Source organism: Nyctereutes procyonoides, unplaced genomic scaffold (assembly GCF_905146905.1).
Source record: "Nyctereutes procyonoides isolate TBG_1078 unplaced genomic scaffold, NYPRO_anot_genome, whole genome shotgun sequence".
In the NCBI taxonomy this organism is placed as follows: Eukaryota; Metazoa; Chordata; class Mammalia; order Carnivora; family Canidae; genus Nyctereutes; species Nyctereutes procyonoides.
Window position 1 is genome coordinate 24,386,292 of NW_026575040.1, and position 18,561 is coordinate 24,404,852.

Here is an 18,561-nt window from a genome sequence, read left to right on the forward strand (position 1 = left end):
AATAACTCAGAACTGTTCTTGTTCTAAAATTTCCACTTACTGTTTATAAACAGCTATTCATTTATAATGAGAAAATTATTATTTATTCATTCATTGAACAGATTTTTGTTGAACATCTCTTATGACCTGGTTACTCTGCTTGGTGCTAGAGAGAAAAATGGTAAACAATCAGATACAATCCCAGCTCTTGTGGAACATGTAGTCTTTTGGTAAAACGAGATGTTACTCACCTGGGTGAGTAACTGTGATTAGTGCTACCTGTACAGAGGCAGGATTTTCACCTAGTCTGGTGGGTCAGAGAATCTTCCTAGAGGAAGAAACAATTTAATTAAAGATGAAGTAGGAATTAGTAGAACAAACATTGGGGGAAGAACATTTGAAGAAGAGGGACATATGGAAATCTTTTGAGGTCAGGAAGAGCTTGTCCTTTCAGGGCACTTCAGAGGCCAGTATGGTGTTGCCCATGAAAAAGTTAACTCATGGTGGTTGAAGGTAAGATTATGAAGGACTTTGAAAATGATTACTTTGAGAGGCTCTGAAAGGGAGTTCAGTTAGTCTAATGCAGTCAACTCAGAAGGAGATGGTGGGAGCATGGATTAGGATTTGGCAAAGAGATAAGAAGTGAATAAATTTGAGGATCATTTGGGATATAGAATTGGAAGTTATAATTGATTAGATATAGGCCATACATCTGTAGTGTAGTTTGATCCTTTTTAAGTAAACTCTTTAATAAAACAATATTTTTTGGAGCAACCCTGTTGGGACCCCTCTCACTTCTGAGAGCTTTCTCTCTATCTTTACTTAATAAAGTTCTGTTCCTTTTCTCACTCTCCTGTGTCCGCGAGATTCATTCTTCGACTCCGTGAGACAAGAACCAAGCTCTCCCATATCAGAGGGGAAAGATAACCTGGTTTGACAATAGCAAGGCTCCGGTATCCTGTGAGTCTTCTTCAGCATATGAAAGTCCTTTTGGAACTTCCCTTCCTTTTACTATCCCCAACCCCAAAGTGTATAATCAATCAGTTGCTCCTCACAATTCTGGGTCAACAGCTCTTTCTACTCATGGGTCCTATCCTCCTGCTTTGTTAAAACCACCATTTTACACCAAACAACAACAACAACATTTTTTGGCTGTAGCCTGAAGTCTTATATTTATTTTGCTTTGCTTAACCTTATTCTTTTTTATGGCTCAGCTATATAATCGCTTGATTAAATAGACATCTGTGACCACTCTTCTTTTTAACTTTAGAGCAACTTCTCTTAATTAGGTGTTTTTCCAGAGGAGTAAGGCATCTGGTGGTGGTTTCCCTCCTTTCTTCTAATAGTGAAATTTGAATTACACATTAGGTCCCCTCTACACATTGCTTTTCTGCTCTTCCTAAGCTAGATCAGTAAAAGTGAATTGACTTTAAGGGAGAAGTTACTGGGCTTCATAAGATTGTCTTGGTTTTACTTTTTTGTTTTTAATTTCAAGTACAGTTGTGGGCCCAATATCTTTGAAATGTTTTCAGTGAACACAGTTTCTAGTATTGAAACATTTATATGTACACTTTTCAATCCTCAAATCATTTTAAAGATAGTTTTTTCCTCTGTATTATTTGAATTTTATGGCATTATAAAAAACAATAATCTCTTGTTGAACAGAGATTTCAGGTATTCTCAACAACCCTGTAGCTATATGGGCTCTCTTTATATATTACAATCTAACTTTTGATTTTGATCAATGAATATTACACTTATTTTTTTATCCAGGGGTTTTACAGTTAGGTGTGTGTGTGTGTGTGTGTGTGTGTGTGTGTGTGTGTGTGTGTTTTAAATAACACTCTTTTTAAAGTTTTTAGGTTTTTTACTATGTATTTCAACATTTCACTGTTGGGCTGTTCTTAGGGTTTCTGGGGGACACTGTCTTCTTACATAATTGGTTTCCTTATAATTTTTTCTCAAATTCCTTACCATAGCACAACTTAAAAAGAAAACTTTTTAGATGAAAGGGAGGAACTCTATTATTTTAATGATAGTCATTGGGAATAGTGCAAAGATGAAAGTTCTTGAGTTACGGCTTGATTGTGTGTGATCTCAGAAGTGCCTTACATATGATTATGCTTTAAAGTACTACTTGTAGTTAGCATTCAACCAGAGTGAACACTTCTTTTTCATATGGATATTTTTAAGAAAAATCAAAGCAATGGTTCATGTGTTTGAAAACCTTAGTAGTTCTGTTGAATTTATTACTATTTTATGCCCTACATTTCATTTTATAATCATCTTCCTGAAATTTTCATAAGTGCTTGGTGATAAAGCCTAATTATAGTTTAAGAGAAACAAAAATGAGAGAACTCAAAACATAAAGGTTTTTTTTTTGAATTTTTAATATTCTCTTTTGTAGTTTGTACTGTGACCCTTGATTACCACATAACAGAATCACAGGGTTGCAGCCAGGTCTGTTACCATACCTTGAGTACATCTTTGAGAACTAGGGTCTCAGTACTTTTATAACAAAGGAGTTCATTGATACCTACGATGTTCTACTGGGTGTTGGTACCAATTTAGCATGTTTCAGAGCCCCTGTGCTGGTAGGAAACATGACTCAGGAGAGAATGTTTTTTTAATTGCACTTTTGTAAAGTTTTGCCTCAAATAATCCATGGGAAAAAATAAAAACCATATCATTTGGAAATAGTTTTTTATGTAATTTCTTTTTTTCAGAATTATATTGAATTATTTTTTATAATTTATAATTATTTTTCAGAATTATATATATTGTTATATTAAAACATTTTTTTTAGAATGACAGTTTTCAAGCCCATAGAAAAAAATGGAGGATAAACTTTATACCTTTTACTTGTACTCTTATACAGCTGTTAAAATCTTGCCACACCTGCATGTACACACACAGACATGCACGCACTTTTATTATGCCTGAAATGAGCTGCAGATACCATGACATCTCATCCTTAAATACTTCAGCATGTATCTCCCAAGAACAAGGACAGCCTGTTACATATTCTTAGCTCCATTGTATTTCCTAAAAACATAAACATTAATTTAGTAACAGTATCTGACATGTGGTCCACATTCAAGTTTCCTCAGTTATCCCCAGAATATCCTTTATAAGTGTTTGTTTTTCATCCAGGATCCGAAGTTCAGACATTGTATTTGGTTGTGTCTTTTTTAGTTTCCCCCAGCTTAGGGTAGCCCTACCACTGCTTAGCTTGTTATTTCTTACATTGAAATTTATGTGAAGTTTGTGCCCATTGCATGCACAGTCATTTCATTCTGGATTCATTTGTTTCATAATAATTAGATGCAGGCCACACATTTCCAGGAAGAACACAAGTGATATTTTGTAGTGTCCCATTGCATCACATCAGCAGGTATATGTCAGGCCATCCTGATAATGACCACTTTGTGAGAGTGGTCATTGCTAGGTCTTTATAGGCACCTTTACCCCTTAGTAATCTTTGCTGTGATACTTTGAAAATATATGAATATCTTGTTTCTTGAAACATTTCAGTGGTTTTAACATCCACTGGTGACCTTTGCTTGAATCAATTATTACATTGGAGGTTACAGTGATAATTTTCCTTATTTTGGTAATTAGATGTCATTCTTCTATCAAGAAGATATTTCCTCCTTCCCCTTTTCTCTCCTTTTTCACTAAGTATTATTATGGACAAATGGATTTTTGAAGATTCATTGTGTTATAATCCATTATTGTCATTATTCCTTTTGCTGCTTCTTTATTGAAGTGTAATAAGCATACAGAAAAGTGCATAGATCATCATTGTATAGTGTAATAAATTATCTCAGAGTGGTTACTCTTGTATAATCACTGCTTAGTTTATAAATGGGAAGAAGGCAATATATATTTTGTATCTGATTTATATCAGTGAGCATGGTTTTTGTCAGATTTATCTATGTTTTGCATTTAGTCGTTTTAATTGCTGGGTAGTATTCCATTGTATTAATCTACCAGAGTCTGTTTATCCTTCTTCTTTTGATGGATATCCGGTGGTTTCAAGTTTCTTATTATCATGAGTGTAGCTGCTGGGAATGTTCCTGTCCATAGGTCTTTTGGGATCAGTATTGCCTATGGATTGCACAGGATTGCTTGTGGGAAAGGATTTTGGCAGTATTAAATTGTGATTTCTTTACCCAGGTGAATCAGGGGTGCCGTTTTCAGCTGTCAGAATCCTCTCTGGGCCTCTTACAAGATATTAACATTCTTTGGATTTTATTTATATGAATTTTAATATATTATTCACTCTCATTAAGTACTTGACCTCTGTGCCACTTGCTATCAAGGCAACCCCTTTCTCACATAATCCAAAAAGGGAATACTGTTTATTCTGTTTACTTGAAAAATACAGATTTTCGTGTTTCATTGAACATGGAAATGCATTCAACTCATATAAATATAACTGGCAAATAACTCATGTAAATATAAATGGAGTACAACCACATACAAAATTCTCTTTTGGATTATAAAATTTTATTAAGCAGGTATAACCTGTGTTATATCTATGACCTTAGGAGATCATATAAATTTTGTACCTCATATAAACAATATAAATATTGTTTATTTAAATATATGCATGTGTAGTTAAATATACACCTGTGTAGTCACAACTCAGTTATTTAAAAATTGTGGGACTTGTAGTCCATTATCTATATAGATATATACAGCACCATGGAAGAGTGGATTTAATAAAAACCATGTAAAAGCTTTTCTGTGTCAGAACAAAACAGGGAAAGCAAAAGTAGCAAAGCAAAAATGAACTAGTCATATTTATTTTTATGTATGTTCACTGATTTTTACTTTTTTTTTTTTTCCAGTAGTGGCTACGGAGGAGGTAGTTACTGCAGAGTCTGTCGATGGTGCCATTCAACAAGTAGTTAGTTCAGGTGGTCAGCAAGTCATCACAATAGTCACAGATGGAATTCAGCTTGGAAATTTGCACTCCATTCCAACCAGTGGAATAGGTCAGCCCATCATTGTGACCATGCCAGATGGACAACAAGGTTGGTAGTAGGCATGTGCATGAAGTTTGAATTTATTCTAAGTGCTCGGCATTTATTTTTGCCTTAGATTTTGTTTTTGTAATCTTTTGAAATAGATTTCATTGACTAATTTTATTTGCTTGTGTTAGTATTGAAATTAGCTTGTTTTCTCTGAGTTTATCTAGGTGGAAAGAGGAATTGGCTCCCAAGTATTCTGGTTGGAAAATAAGCTTAAGTAAATAATTCAGAATCCACTTTGGACAGTAATTCCTTATGCCATTTATTGCAGTTCAGATATCATACAGTCTTTTAAAAATACCATATAAGAGTTGCGCGCGGCCCGACAGCTCCTCATGGCGGCGGCGGCTCCTTGGGCGCGGCGTGGTGGTTACTGAGCTGCGAGTCTGGCGGGTGTGCGCCGAGTCCCGGCCCGGCCTCTGCGTGCCCCCCCGCCCCGGGCTTCGCACCCTTGATGCTGCGCGGGTGCTGAACCCGCCCCGGCCGGGACGATGGTGAAGTATTTCCTGGGCTAGAGCGTGCTCCGGAGTTCCTGGGACCAAGTGTTCGCTGCCTTCTGGCAGCGTTACCCGAATCCCTATAGCAAACATGTCTTGACGGAAGACATAGTGCACCAGGGGTCATAGGTGACCCCTGACCAGAAACTCCTGTCCCGGCATCTCCTGACCAAGACCAACAGGATGCCTCGCTGGGCGGAGCGACTCTTTCCTGCCAATGTTGCTCACTCGGTGTACATCCTGGAGGATTCTATTGTGGACCCACAGAACCAGACCAGGACCACCTTCACCTGGAACATCAACCACGCCCGGCTGATGGTGGTGGAGGAACGATGTGTTTACTGTGTGAACTCTGATAACAGTGGCTGGACCGAAATCCGCCGGGAAGCCTGGGTCTCCTCTAGCTTATTTGGTGTCTCCAGAGCTGTCCAGGAATTTGGTCTTGCCCGGTTCAAAAGCAACGTGACCAAGACAATGAAGGGCTTTGAATACATCTTGGCCAAGCTGCAAGGTGAGGCCCCTTCCAAAACCCTTGTTGAGACAGCCAAGGAAGCCAAGGAGAAGGCAAAGGAGACGGCACTGGCAGCTACAGAGAAGGCCAAGGACCTTGCCAGCAAGGCCACCACCAAGCAGCAGCAGCAGCAGCAGCAGCACTTTGTGTAGCTAGCCCAGGCCCTGGTGCGGTAGGACACCTGACCACCCGGCCCAATTCTCTCTGCCTTTTTCCCCTTGTACTTTATTATTAAAAGTCCACTTCCAAGAAAATAAATAAATAAATAAAAAATAAAAATAAAAATACCACATAAGAAAAGGCTCCTTACAAAGAAGTTGGACTTAGGACTTACAGTAGGAATGTGGTAGCTACTTTTAGCAGCTTTGTTGGTAATTTTCTCATTTTTTCCCTCTTGGAAACTACTGAGAGTAGAAGATAGATTAAACAAAAGCCCCAGCTACATTCTCAGTGACCGTAAAAGGCTGAGGAAACCATAAAATTCCCTATTTTAGGTGCTGCCGAAAACATCTAAGACCATTAGAGCCAGGGCAAGAGAACCCTCATGAAAACTCAACAGTGGTGCATCAAGAAAAGAGAAGAGATTGAGCTCAAAGATTAGCAATAAATACACAGCAAGACAGGGCCCACTCTGCATTGGAGTACTATCAGTAGGTCTGAGGTAGGGTTAGGGCATGGATGCTTGAGGAAGAAGGAGAAGGTGCAGAAAATTCCAATCTGAGCTAGCATTGCTTTGTACCCAGTGCCCCCCTCCAACACACAAAATGTGTATGCACACCTAAAACCTTTTAGAAAATGATTAGGATTACAGAGACTGTGCACCTTTATGGCCAGTGAAGGAATTGGGAAAGGGAAGGGCTAGAGCTAGAAGTTCTCCTAAACCAGGTTTGGCTTAGAGTGACAGAGGAGTTATGGCTCTATAGAGCGGCCAGGTCTCAGGAAAAAGTTGCTTTAGCAGAAGAAGAGGAACCCCTTACCTGTGAAAACTGGGAAGCCATACTCTTCTGTTTTGCAGAAATCTGCTGATGGCTCATCCAAGATTTGGATCAGGCCCAGATGCTTTCACAAAGCTTCAAAGAAATAATTCTTTTTTTTTTTTTCCCCCCAAAGAACTAATTATATAGAAATAAGAAAACTTGCAGTTTATATCAAGCATATAATGTTTCTAAAAACTGACATTATACAGACTAATCTCATCCCATGAACAAATGGAAAGAAATGCCATGTTTTTGGATGAGAGGATTCACTATCATAAAGCTCTCCATTCTTCCTGAGTTAATTTATAAATGTAACATGCCATGAAAAAAAAAAGTCTATTTTAGTTTGCTAGGGCTGCCACAACAAAATACCACAGACTGAACGACTACAGAAATTTATCTTCTCACAGTGCTGGAGTTTTGAAGTCCAAGATCAAGGTGTTGGCAAGTTTGGTTTCTTCTGAGGCCTTTGTCCTTGGCTTGTGGATGGCTGCCTCCTCGCTGTATCCTTGTGTGGTCGTCCCTCAGTCAGCTAGTGTTGTCTGTGTCTTAATCTCTGCTTCTCAAAAGCACACCAGTCTTAACTGGGTTAGGGCTCACTCACTTGACCTTATTCTACCTTATTTACCTCATTAAAGGCCCGATATCCAAATACAGTCATGTTGTGGTATTGGGGGTTAGGACTTAAGTCTTGAGTTTCGAGGACACAGTTCAACCCATAACAGAGACAAACAAGGTTTTTCCTGGAACTAGTCAAATTGATCCTGAAGTTTGTATTAATGGGAGGAGAAGGGAAGAAGAATAAGGAAACTTAATGAGAGGCGCTTACTAAATATTAAAGTAAACTTCTGAAGGCTCCATAATTCAAAAATGCATAACTGACATGTGAATGAATATATACAGTCTCTGCAGGCAGTCCAATGAAGCAGATGTCAGGTTCTCAATTCTTCTTGCATTAATTTAGAAGTATAATGTAAAGTTACATTTAAGTTAAAAGTTAAAAAAAACACTTTAATTCTCAATATCAGTAATGTTTTAAATTACAGTGTACTAAATAGTTTACTTTTTTCCATTTCTGTATACATTGATAAATGACAGAGTTTTTAATATGTTGACAAAAAACTTTAAAGACTGTAACACAATTGTAACTTTCCCCATGGATATTTATTTATTTATTTATTTATTTATTTATTTATTTATTTATTTATTTATTTTTAAAGATTTTATTTATTTATTCATGATAGACAGAGAGAGAGAGGCAGAGACACAGGCAGAGGGAGAAGCAGGCTCCATGCCGGGAGCCTGACGCAGGACTTGATCCCTGGACTCCAGGATCGCGCCCTGGGCCAAAGGCAGGCGCTAAACCACTGAGCCACCCAAGGATGCCCTCCCCATGGATTATTATAATTGCTTTGCAGTTCCAGCTCTCACAGTCATCTCTGTGGTCCCCCACTGCCTGCTGCAGAGCAAGGACAGCCTCTCTCTCTCTATGTATATATATATTTACATCTGTATAAAGAAATACTAAAACTTAGGGACAAAGTCCGACAACCGAAAAGAAAAACAAGCAACACTTATAAACCGACAACATTCATAATACTGTATCCACACAGTGGAATATTATGAAGCTAAGGAAAAGCAGGCTCTGTATGTACCGATGAAAGATACCCTAGATACATGGATTGAAGAAAGCAGAGGCACAGCAGTGTCTCTATTGTTTGTATGAATGTTGCCTTTTGTAGAAGACAGAAAAACGAGAATGTATATTCATGTTTGTTTTTATATAAATTAACACAAGAACAATAACAAGAAACCAATAAAAGTGACTCCATCATGCTTATTGGTTTGATTTTTAGCTGTATGATGAATAGATTATCTGTAGAATTTTTAAAAAAATAAATAGGGGCTTTAAACAAATAGTGTTCATTTTTAATGAAGACAAATACGGACATGCTCATAAAGCAAATTAATGCTTTGAAACTATTGGGACATGTTTCTTTTAGATGAGTTACATCAACAATGTCACAACTAGTTTTATTTCTACTAAACTTATCTGAAAATGAAGTAATGTATACATTTTTTTATTTTAGTATTAACAGTACCAGCAACGGACATTGCTGAAGAAACTGTTATAAGTGAAGAACCACCAGCTAAGAGACAATGTATCGAAATAATTGAAAACCGGGTGGAATCTGCAGAAATAGAAGTAAGGAGTCTTTTACCCGGTGTGTTTTGCTGCAGTCATCCAAAATAAATTCACTTTGCTTTTCTATATATATTTTTGGTCTTTTATATTTATTACTTACTGACAGTGCTGTTTTGATACAGAATGAAAGTACATAGTATTATTTTGTCTAATTATTTGCTTATACATATAGCAAGCCCTCAATAAATAAATATTGAATGAATGAATGAATGAGTGAAGAATTTGTTTATAACAAAGTCTGTCATTGTGATAACATTGTAATGAATTTGGTTCTTGCACTCCATCCTTTATTTTCTGTTTAATTTACATGTATCATTCTCACAAGTCACTAAAGGAAATGTCACAGTGTATTGACAAAAAACATTCTTTTCTTTCAAAAGTCAAATGCAAAACGCCTATGTGGGCTGGAGGATCCTTTTAAAAAGGTTGATGTTTGTTGACTAGGTTATTTTTTAAAAAGCCATAAATAACTACTTATTTCACTGTTAAATTCTTTAATAAGGAATTTGAGACTAGCAGTTGATAGGATTCAGCTTTTTCCTCCCTCTACCCAAACTAGTTTGGAAGTGGAACCAAACTATAGTGCCTCACAGGTTTTTTTCTTACATGACTGTAACATGACTGTAAATAAAACTGTTACCTGAATTTGATATTCACTCATATAAGTAAAAATAAATTTATTCTGGAATAACTTTGAAAGATCAATTGCAGTGTAAAGAACCCTGGACTTGAATGAGCTGGATTCAAATTCCACCTTTTGCCTCTATTGGCTTTGAGGCAAGTTATCTTACCTTTCTGAATATCATTTTTATTTTCTCTCAGATTGGAGTTTTTGGATAACAATATCTGCATTTTGGAGATTTTATTAGAATTTTAAAAGTCAGCATACTCATTATGCACATATTCCAAATATCTGATATATGTAACCAGTAAATGTTGCTGAATATCTTAAATAGTAATATTAGTGAACATCTAAGAATTCTTATGTGTCTTGTTTTATAGAAAAGAGGATTTTTTTTAAAAAGTCACTAAAAAGCAACATAATTCTGATTGAGGACAGCTAGAATATATTTTTGCTCCAGTTCATTTAAATGTAATACTGGCACATCTTTAAGCCAATCACAAAGAATATATTATTGAGTTTAGCAAGAATCCAATTCATGGCTTAACCAGAGTGGTAAAAAGTATGACTTTAATTATTGAGGATAAGTTGTTTTCTTTCTTCAAAATTTAAAATGATATTCAGTACACAGAAGTTCTTATATTCCATTGAACAGTATCAACATAATTATTATTTAGTAATTTTTTAAAAAAGATTTTATTGATTTATTAGAGAGAGAGAGCACACAAGCAGTGGAGAGGAACAGAGGGAGAAGGAGAAGCAGACTCCCTGCAGAACAGGGAGCCTGCTGCAGGGCTCGGTCCCAGGACCCTGGGATCATGACCTGAGCTGAAGAAAGACACTTAACCAACAGAGCCACCCAAGTGCCCTTTAGTAATCTTTTAAGTGTTTGTTTGTTTGTTTGTTTGTTTTTTGGTGTCAGATGATCTTTTCTGGTGCATAAAGTGAAAAGTTTGTCATGTACTTTGCTTTAACTATTTTTTTTTGCTTTATTAAATAAAACATTTTTAAATTATTTGAATTCTTATTAAACATAAACTTACTAAATTCAACAAATCATATATTTCAAACAATGATTGTGCAGCCTGTACTTTGTTTACCTAATAACCTGTAAGAGTTGCTGTTTTCCTCAAAGTTCAACCTGATTCCCCTCTTAGTCTTTCAGAGACCAGGGAGAATTATTGCAGGTAACAGGAAGGTATGAATTGAGGTATACAAATTAACTAGAATCAAGGATAGAACTTCAGGGAGATGGAGTCTTAGCTTGTTTTAAAGAAGTGGGGTTTTCTGTTTTAAAAATTAGAGCTTTCGGGTAATGGAAATCTTATTCTCCATTACGGAAAATGTTCAAGCCAAAGTTGTGTGATCTCTCTAGAGCTTTTACAGAGAGACCCTTGAAGCATGCAGTAAATATAGATGGTGTAGGTGGGCTGGGGATATAGAATGAAGAGAGGCCTCCCATGTTTTCATCAAACCAGATAATCCTTTCCTTATAATAAATATGTGGAGTGGCTCTTCTGAACTTATTTTCATAGATGACCAGTGGAGTTGTCTTGGACTCCCAAGACTTTTATATTTCTAAGTGACAGTGTAACCATTAACTAAAAAAGTTTTCTCATGGGCAGTGGTTCTCAACTGGGGCACTTTTGACCCCAGGGGACATTTGGCATTGTCTGGAGACATTTTGGGTTGTCACAACTAGAGGCGTGCCACTGACCTCCAGGGGATAGAAGCTGGACATACTGCTAAACATCCTACAATGGACAGGACAGCCCCCACAGTAAAGAATTATCTGTTCCAAAAATATCCAAAATTGAGACTGAGGAACTCTGCTCTACAGGAATTAAAAAATTAACTCATTATACAGAATCTAACATGTGTGAGTTTTCTCTGTATGTTTGCGTCCGCAACTACCAAAGTGTGTTTATAATTGTTAAGATTTTATATTTACAATTTCCTAACTGACATGGAGAGGTTTATTAGTCTCTACAAAATTGGTTTAAAATGTAGAAAATGTATTATAAATGCTGAAGCTTTTATATCTGCATTATAGCAATATAACAAATAAAATAGATTTGTTTTTTGAAGGGGAGGTATGATTAAGACACCTAATTGCAATAATGTATATCACCCCCTTGATATTACTGCATTAAAGATATTTTTGGAAGAAGTGTGCTATGTATGGAATCAATGAATTCTTTTGTAATGTGGGAGGAAGGAAATATAAGTGCTAGGAGTAACATTTTTTTCTGTTTAGTTGTATGAATTCAGAAAATACCATTGCTTTTTCTTTGCGAGGGGAGTTAGAGATGAATGTTTGTTAGCAAGTTTATTTTTAATGAAATACTGGTGTCTTCTAACCAGTGCTAGACTGAGAATCCTTAGTGTTCTTTTAAAAATTGTTTTCTGTAAATTTTTCATAATGTTTTATTTGATGCAATTTTTTTCAGTCTGTTTTTCTTTTGATACTCTTTTGATCTACCAAAGTGTAAAATTTTCTATAGTCCTACCGTCTTTTTTTTTTTAAAGATAATTATTCACTTATTTGAGAAAGACAGTGAGTGAGAGAGAACACAAGAGGGAGGAGGGGCAGAAGGAGAAGCAGACTCCTTGCTGAGCAGGGAGCCCAACGTGGGGCTCCATCCCAGGACCGCAGGATCATGACCCGAGCCGAAGGCAGATGCCTAACCAACTGAGCCACCCAGGCGCCCCAGTTTCTCTCTTTTTAAACAAATATTTAATGGTTAAGACTACGGGTATATTTTATAATTTTCTAATTGTGTTATCTTGATCAGGTTATTTAACCTTTTATAAAAAGGCTTGGTTTCCCCATCAGTAACAGGGAAGAAATAACAGCACCTACTTTATCAGATTGTTGTAAAGTTAAATAAGAACGGATGTAAAGGACTAGTATAATCATGGGCATATATAAGTGCTCATTAAGGGTTGCTATTATTATTATTTTCCAAAATTTATATTGAAGTATGGTAGAAGATAACCACTATAATGAGTTTTTGCCTTATAATAGGTAAGGTAAAAATAAATTTGAATATTAGAAAATTAAAAATGATAACACTGTTTCAAGAGAATTGCTGCTAGCTGAAGCCAAATTCAAGAATTTTGTTTGAAAATAAAAAAGCAAACTCGAGTCTTCCCTTGCCCTTTTATTCCATTGCTTGGGTTTGGAATTGTAGTGTAAGATAAATATCTTCTCTATTGTGACCAAATTGTGATTATCATCAAAATTTACTTTTTTGGAATTCTTCAGTGTTAAAGGAAAAATACATTAGTATTACATATTAGTAAATGAAGTTATGTTTATTTACAAATGTCAAAGTCCTTTCTACTGTGCTTTTATTGCAAACGGTCAAAGCTATAGGATTGGCATTTCTATTTAAATATAAATCTCAAGTGTCAGTCTGTGCACTATTCATGTATGAAACAACCAAATTACTGTTTATGTTAAGGAAATGTCTTGCATATGGTATATGTTCAGTAAACATTTTAACAAATAAATTTGTAAACAAAGGATCTCTGAGTAAAATAAGTGATATTTTCCACTTTTTAGAGATTTTGATTTTTTTTTGAAAATCAGATGGCAAGAAGATTCTCTCCCCAAACACCTATATTCTTGAGAAGTAAAAAATGTAAACATTAAAAAAACCTTTAGTAATGTTAACTATGCCTTCAATCTTGAGGATTAAATGTACTCAAGGAGTAGTGCTTAAGGACTTTTATCTTTCAGATTACAGATACAGTCAAGAAATGCAGTGTAACCTGAATCTTTTATTTGGCCTAGTATGCAGAAGGGAACTGTCTTTTCATTTATATGAAGATATATTCTAATTGAAATAAAAATATGCAATAAGGAAAACAAACTGTATTTCCTGTTAGATTACCTCAGTTTGCTTTCATCTTCTGAGTAATTGTGAATCCCTTGCTGTTTCTAAATGTTAATGAATAGCTAGTATGAAGAGATATCTTAGAGAATGTGTTCCAATATTTCTTACCAAATTCAAAACTTTCCTTACCAAAAAATCTTATTTCTTAACACATGTAAAATTTTAAAACACTTATGCATGGGCATGAGTACTCCAGAGGTGGCAATCTAGCTCCTGGAGAAGCAGCACCCCTCTCCTACCCTTTCCATTGGTGTGCTCAAAGTCCTCCATAGTTCACTGCCAAGGTAGTGGTGTTGATTGTTTACCTGAGGCTTGACTCCTGGGTGTCCTTTCTGACTCGTTCCTACTCGGCCATCTTGCCTGGAGTAAGGGTAAGAAGTGGGTAAAAAATGGGTAGGTAGCAGGGTAAGATGTGGGCATTTCTTAAATTGGAGATGAAGGATGCATACGTTTCTTGTACATTTTATGTAAATGGAAGACTTGGAGACTACCTGTGTAATCAGTCATCCCCACATTTGGTGGATCCAGGGGAAAAATATATGTTGGATTTAGCTTTATTCCCAATATGGGGAAGGGAACAGGATCAAAGAAGGAAGGAGTATTATATTTGCTCCTCCTTGGAGACCATGTGAATAGTGAAAGGGAGGGAATCTTTTGGTGTTCACAATGGACGAGTTGAGGAAGCAGTGGAAGAGACCTCCTTACTGTCCTCTTTCCCAGTACGCCCCTCACCTTCAGTTTCCTCTGGTCAAGTGTCTTGTCCAGTGTGAATCTGGCATCTCTTAGGGTCAATAATGGTCCCACCGTGAGTCCCCCGCCCATCCCACTAAGAGGTCCCAGGCCTTTTAATGAGGTTGAGCTTAGGCCTGTGCAGGTTGAGCTTTTGTCCATGTACTAGAGATGTGAGAAAGGAGTCTTTGAAATTTTTTCCCTTAGGCAACTGAATGAATAGGGGCAGAGTGAGGAGGAGAAAAGGGTGTCATTTTTATTGGACTAGATTTGTGTTTAGCTCCTACTTTATTGAGGAATTTAATACATATATTTTATATTTGTATAATTTAATGAATCACAGTAGAGAAATTAGTATTTTATTGGTTTGTAAAATAGGATAATTTAGAAAACACTAATCTAGACCAACACTCTTCTTTTTAGAAATGAGGAATCCTGCTTGTTACCATAGGGGAAGATAGTATTAAAAGCAGTAGTATTACAATCTCATAAACCCAATTGTGTTACCATGGAAAAGCTATGTCATCTGGAAGCATTGTTTTCCTCATCTGTAAAATGGGCATCATCACTGTCTTAGAGGCTTGTTATTGGAAATCACCTTATTTACTCACATGATGAGTACTCAATAAGTGTTAACTGTTTTATAATTTTTTATACCTGTACATCAAAACGTCACAGAGATGTGAAGAGGTAATAATTCTCTTTTAAAGCTCTTCACTAGTCTTTATCATATACATATAAAAGCACAAGTCCACAATCTGGGTTCGTTATGTTAATCTTATTTTTAATTAGGGAATGATTCCTTGAGGTCAGAAACTAATCTATGTCATACCGTGGAGCACAAAATTTGGAGCTTTAATTATCAGTGAATTGGTAGGGCAAGATGTCTCGCAAATATCAATAGGTGGCTACATCTAGCTCCTACAGATTTTTCTGCTTGAAGGATGCATGCTTGTATGTGTTAATCATGTATTCATGCAAAAATTGAAAAAACCTTTTTTTTTAATTAGGAGAGAGAAGCTCTTCAGAAACAGCTGGATGAAGCAAATCGAGAAGCACAAAAATACCGACAGCAGCTTCTAAAGAAAGAGCAGGAAGCAGAGGCCTACAGACAAAAATTAGAAGCTATGACTCGTCTTCAGACTAATAAAGAAGCTGTGTAGTTGAAATGAACACATAATTTGAATTTACTTTTGGTTAAGAAAGAACACAGTCTTGAACTGTACACAGCAAGGTGCAGTCGCCGGAAGCCAGGATAACAGAAGAGACTACAGATCGATGATCGGACTTAAGCCATGAGCTCTGAATTCTTGTAACATAAAACTTTACTTTAGAAGTTGTGAAATGTATTTAAAACTGAATTCTGTAAATAGTTTTTGTTTTTTTTACAGTTCCAAATGAGTTATAAAGATTGTTGAAGAGATCCAAAAACACAATAAGCCACTGTTTTTGTGAATTCTTTTTGATTTTAGTATGAACCTTAATTTCTCAGACACAGAACAGTTTTAAGGGTGATCGTTGTTGATTAGACCAAACGTTATGTAATAATTATGTGGTGGACTGATGCTGGAATTACTCCTGTAGGTATAAACTTCTATATGAAGAGAAGATTTCTCCCAGGAAATCTTTGTACAGCTTTAAGTTGTCTCAGATTCTCTGAAAACATTTTTTAGAAAGCAAATTTTTATATTTGTTCAATTTCAGCTATACCCAAGTAGATTTACATGTATATGAAGCAAATATTTTTTAAAATTTCTGTTTGTACATATTCTGCATGTTTTATAATTTCAAAATGCATCACTTGCATAGGTATTTTTCCCACAAAGATGATGAAAGTTAACTAGGGGGAAAAATCCTTTTATTCGGTAGGTCATTGAAAGTTAAGTAAGCTAGCAGCTGGTTTTATTGGAATGACAATGTTCTTAGAAGGAGCAGCTTACAAGATAACTTGAATTTGCAAACTGCAAAATCTATTCTTTTTTGAAAATTTCATAGTGGGGATGTGAAACTGTATTCTGTGCCTTCCATCATGATTTCCACATGAAAGCACTTTAAGGCACTGAATTTTAAGATAATGTTTTTGGAATACTCAGAGTATATGGGTTTCTGAAATATTTCATGGACTCATTTCCCCCAGGAAATTATTCTTATGGAAAAAAATGCTTTTGTATGTAGAACAAGAACTTTTTGTACTACGGTGATGCTATAGATATGTCTAACATAACTTTTACTTTTCCCTGTGAAAGCTGTATGTCTGTGCTGTGACTTGCTCTCATCACAATATTGTTGAATTCCACATTAATGTATGGACATTAAACTCTGACATACTGTTCATTCTTTTTTTGTAAAACAGAACTTCAAACTCTTTTTTTCTTGCTTTGTTTTTTAATGTCTTTTTGCTTTATGAAAATGTTTAACCCTAAGACCCTTCTAGATTACCCATCTGTATAAAGAAGCAATTACCCTTAAAACTGTACTCTGGCCTACTTTTCTATTTTACAATTAAATATCTTTTCCACATATGTTCAGTGTAGACTTATATTTTGACCACACATTAAAAATGTTGTTCTGCATATACAGCCATATCCCACCAGAATGAAAATATATGTTCCTCACACTGTGTCTTAAAAATCCTTGAGGTAATTTCTTGGGAATCTGCTAGCTCTTTCACTGGCATTATTATAGTTGTTAAGGTGATAAAAGGATCTGTGAATTTAGAAAGGTTTGAGAACAAATATTAGAATTCTAAAAGGGAGAGAAAAAGACCTTTTCAGGTTTTCACTAAATTTGACATATATTTTAAATGATCTAAAGCTAGGCCATATTTTCAGTAACATGAAGCTACTTTTTCTATGTTTTTTATTGCTTTAGTGCATTTATGAATTTTTTAGGCAGAGTGCCTTTGACATATGCAGTTTTGGAGTGAAGGACCAATATGCTTACCCCAGAGTGCAAGCCACTTTAGACTTTGCTTCCTGGCCAGATTAGCCCCCAAAGAGCCCTGAGACAGTGTTGGAAATGAACCCCTGAAAGCTAAATTAATTCATTCTTTGACTCCTAGTATCCTGTTGTGCTAGAGACTTTACCTGGTTACAAGAAGGAATTTTGATTTATAGTAACATTTGACATAGATGGGAACAAATAGTTGGTACTTAAAAGGTGTAAGTCTATAATCGCATCAGGTAAATACTCAGATGTCTTTGGGAGTTCACTTTTTTCAGATTGTTATTGTTGGACTTGGATAATTCTCAGTCATCTATACCTGATTCAGTGTGCCGCAAAATCAATAGTTAGACAAGAATCTAAAACAAATTTAAAATGTTTTTTTTTCTTTTTAGCTTCTATTTTTAGGTGGGCTGGAAAAGCTTTGCATTCTTATTCTCAATGGTGTTTTGAGCAGAAGATTAAAGGAACTGACCAAATAAAATAAAAGTTTTTGAAATCCGTACTTCATGTGTTTCCCCTACCTGATGATGGTTTTATAGTTAAATATCATTTGGTTATCACATTGATGGTTCATTCTTTCTACTGTTGTGTGAACAAACACCTTTTAGAGCAGCCTTACTCAACTAGGGTTCTGGGAGGGAATCAAGCCCTAATCCCCTAAATTTAAGGCCTAAAAAATATCTTGTAATGAATTCACATTTTTCCTGTGCATCTAGAATAGACATATACTTTCTAGACACTGAACTCGTTAGATGTCTTGATTGCCTAATTACTTGGTTCAGATTTAACACTTCCCTGTGTACAGTCACTAGAACTCTAGGATTACAAGTTCGGAGCTGGATCTGTGATGCTTTCAGAATGCTTTAGCTGGGACTGTGCTTCTCAACTAATTTTCATTTATTGTTATTTATTTTATTTATATCCTGATTACTTCCCCAAGGGCTTGTGATGTCATTTGTCTTTATTGGCTTTTAGGAATAATTTTCTTACATCAATCTTTCATGATATGAATGGCAGACTAGTACTCTGTTCTTTCACTCTGACACTATTTCTTTATGGTGATGGAGGGCTGAGAGTTGGGAGCTTTCCTCTGTGACATTTAAGAGAACAAAGTTCAATGAAGGAGGGAATAAGTGTGAAATCCCATGTTATT

General features: G+C 35.9%; 1 protein-coding gene and 1 pseudogene across 6 annotated transcripts in view; both read left to right on the forward strand.

Moving 5' to 3' along the window:
* Positions 1-16,984, forward strand: part of GABPB1 (GA binding protein transcription factor subunit beta 1) — a 66,157-nt gene extending 49,173 nt beyond the window's left edge. For 3 of the 6 annotated variants that reach the window (XM_055319657.1, XM_055319661.1, XM_055319659.1), the window contains exons 7-9: positions 4,836-5,021; positions 9,094-9,209; positions 15,473-16,984. In XM_055319657.1, coding sequence (XP_055175632.1) covers positions 4,836-5,021; positions 9,094-9,209; positions 15,473-15,625 — 455 coding nt within the window. In that variant the 3' untranslated portion in view covers positions 15,626-16,984. Of the gene's footprint in view, positions 1-4,835; positions 5,022-9,093; positions 9,229-15,472 lie in introns of all 6 variants that reach the window. The other 3 variants (XM_055319660.1, XM_055319662.1, XM_055319663.1) reach the window with 2 other exon arrangements.
* Positions 5,495-6,291, forward strand: LOC129506207 (PRELI domain-containing protein 1, mitochondrial-like; annotated as a pseudogene).
* Positions 16,985-18,561: the final 1,577 nt, after the last annotated feature.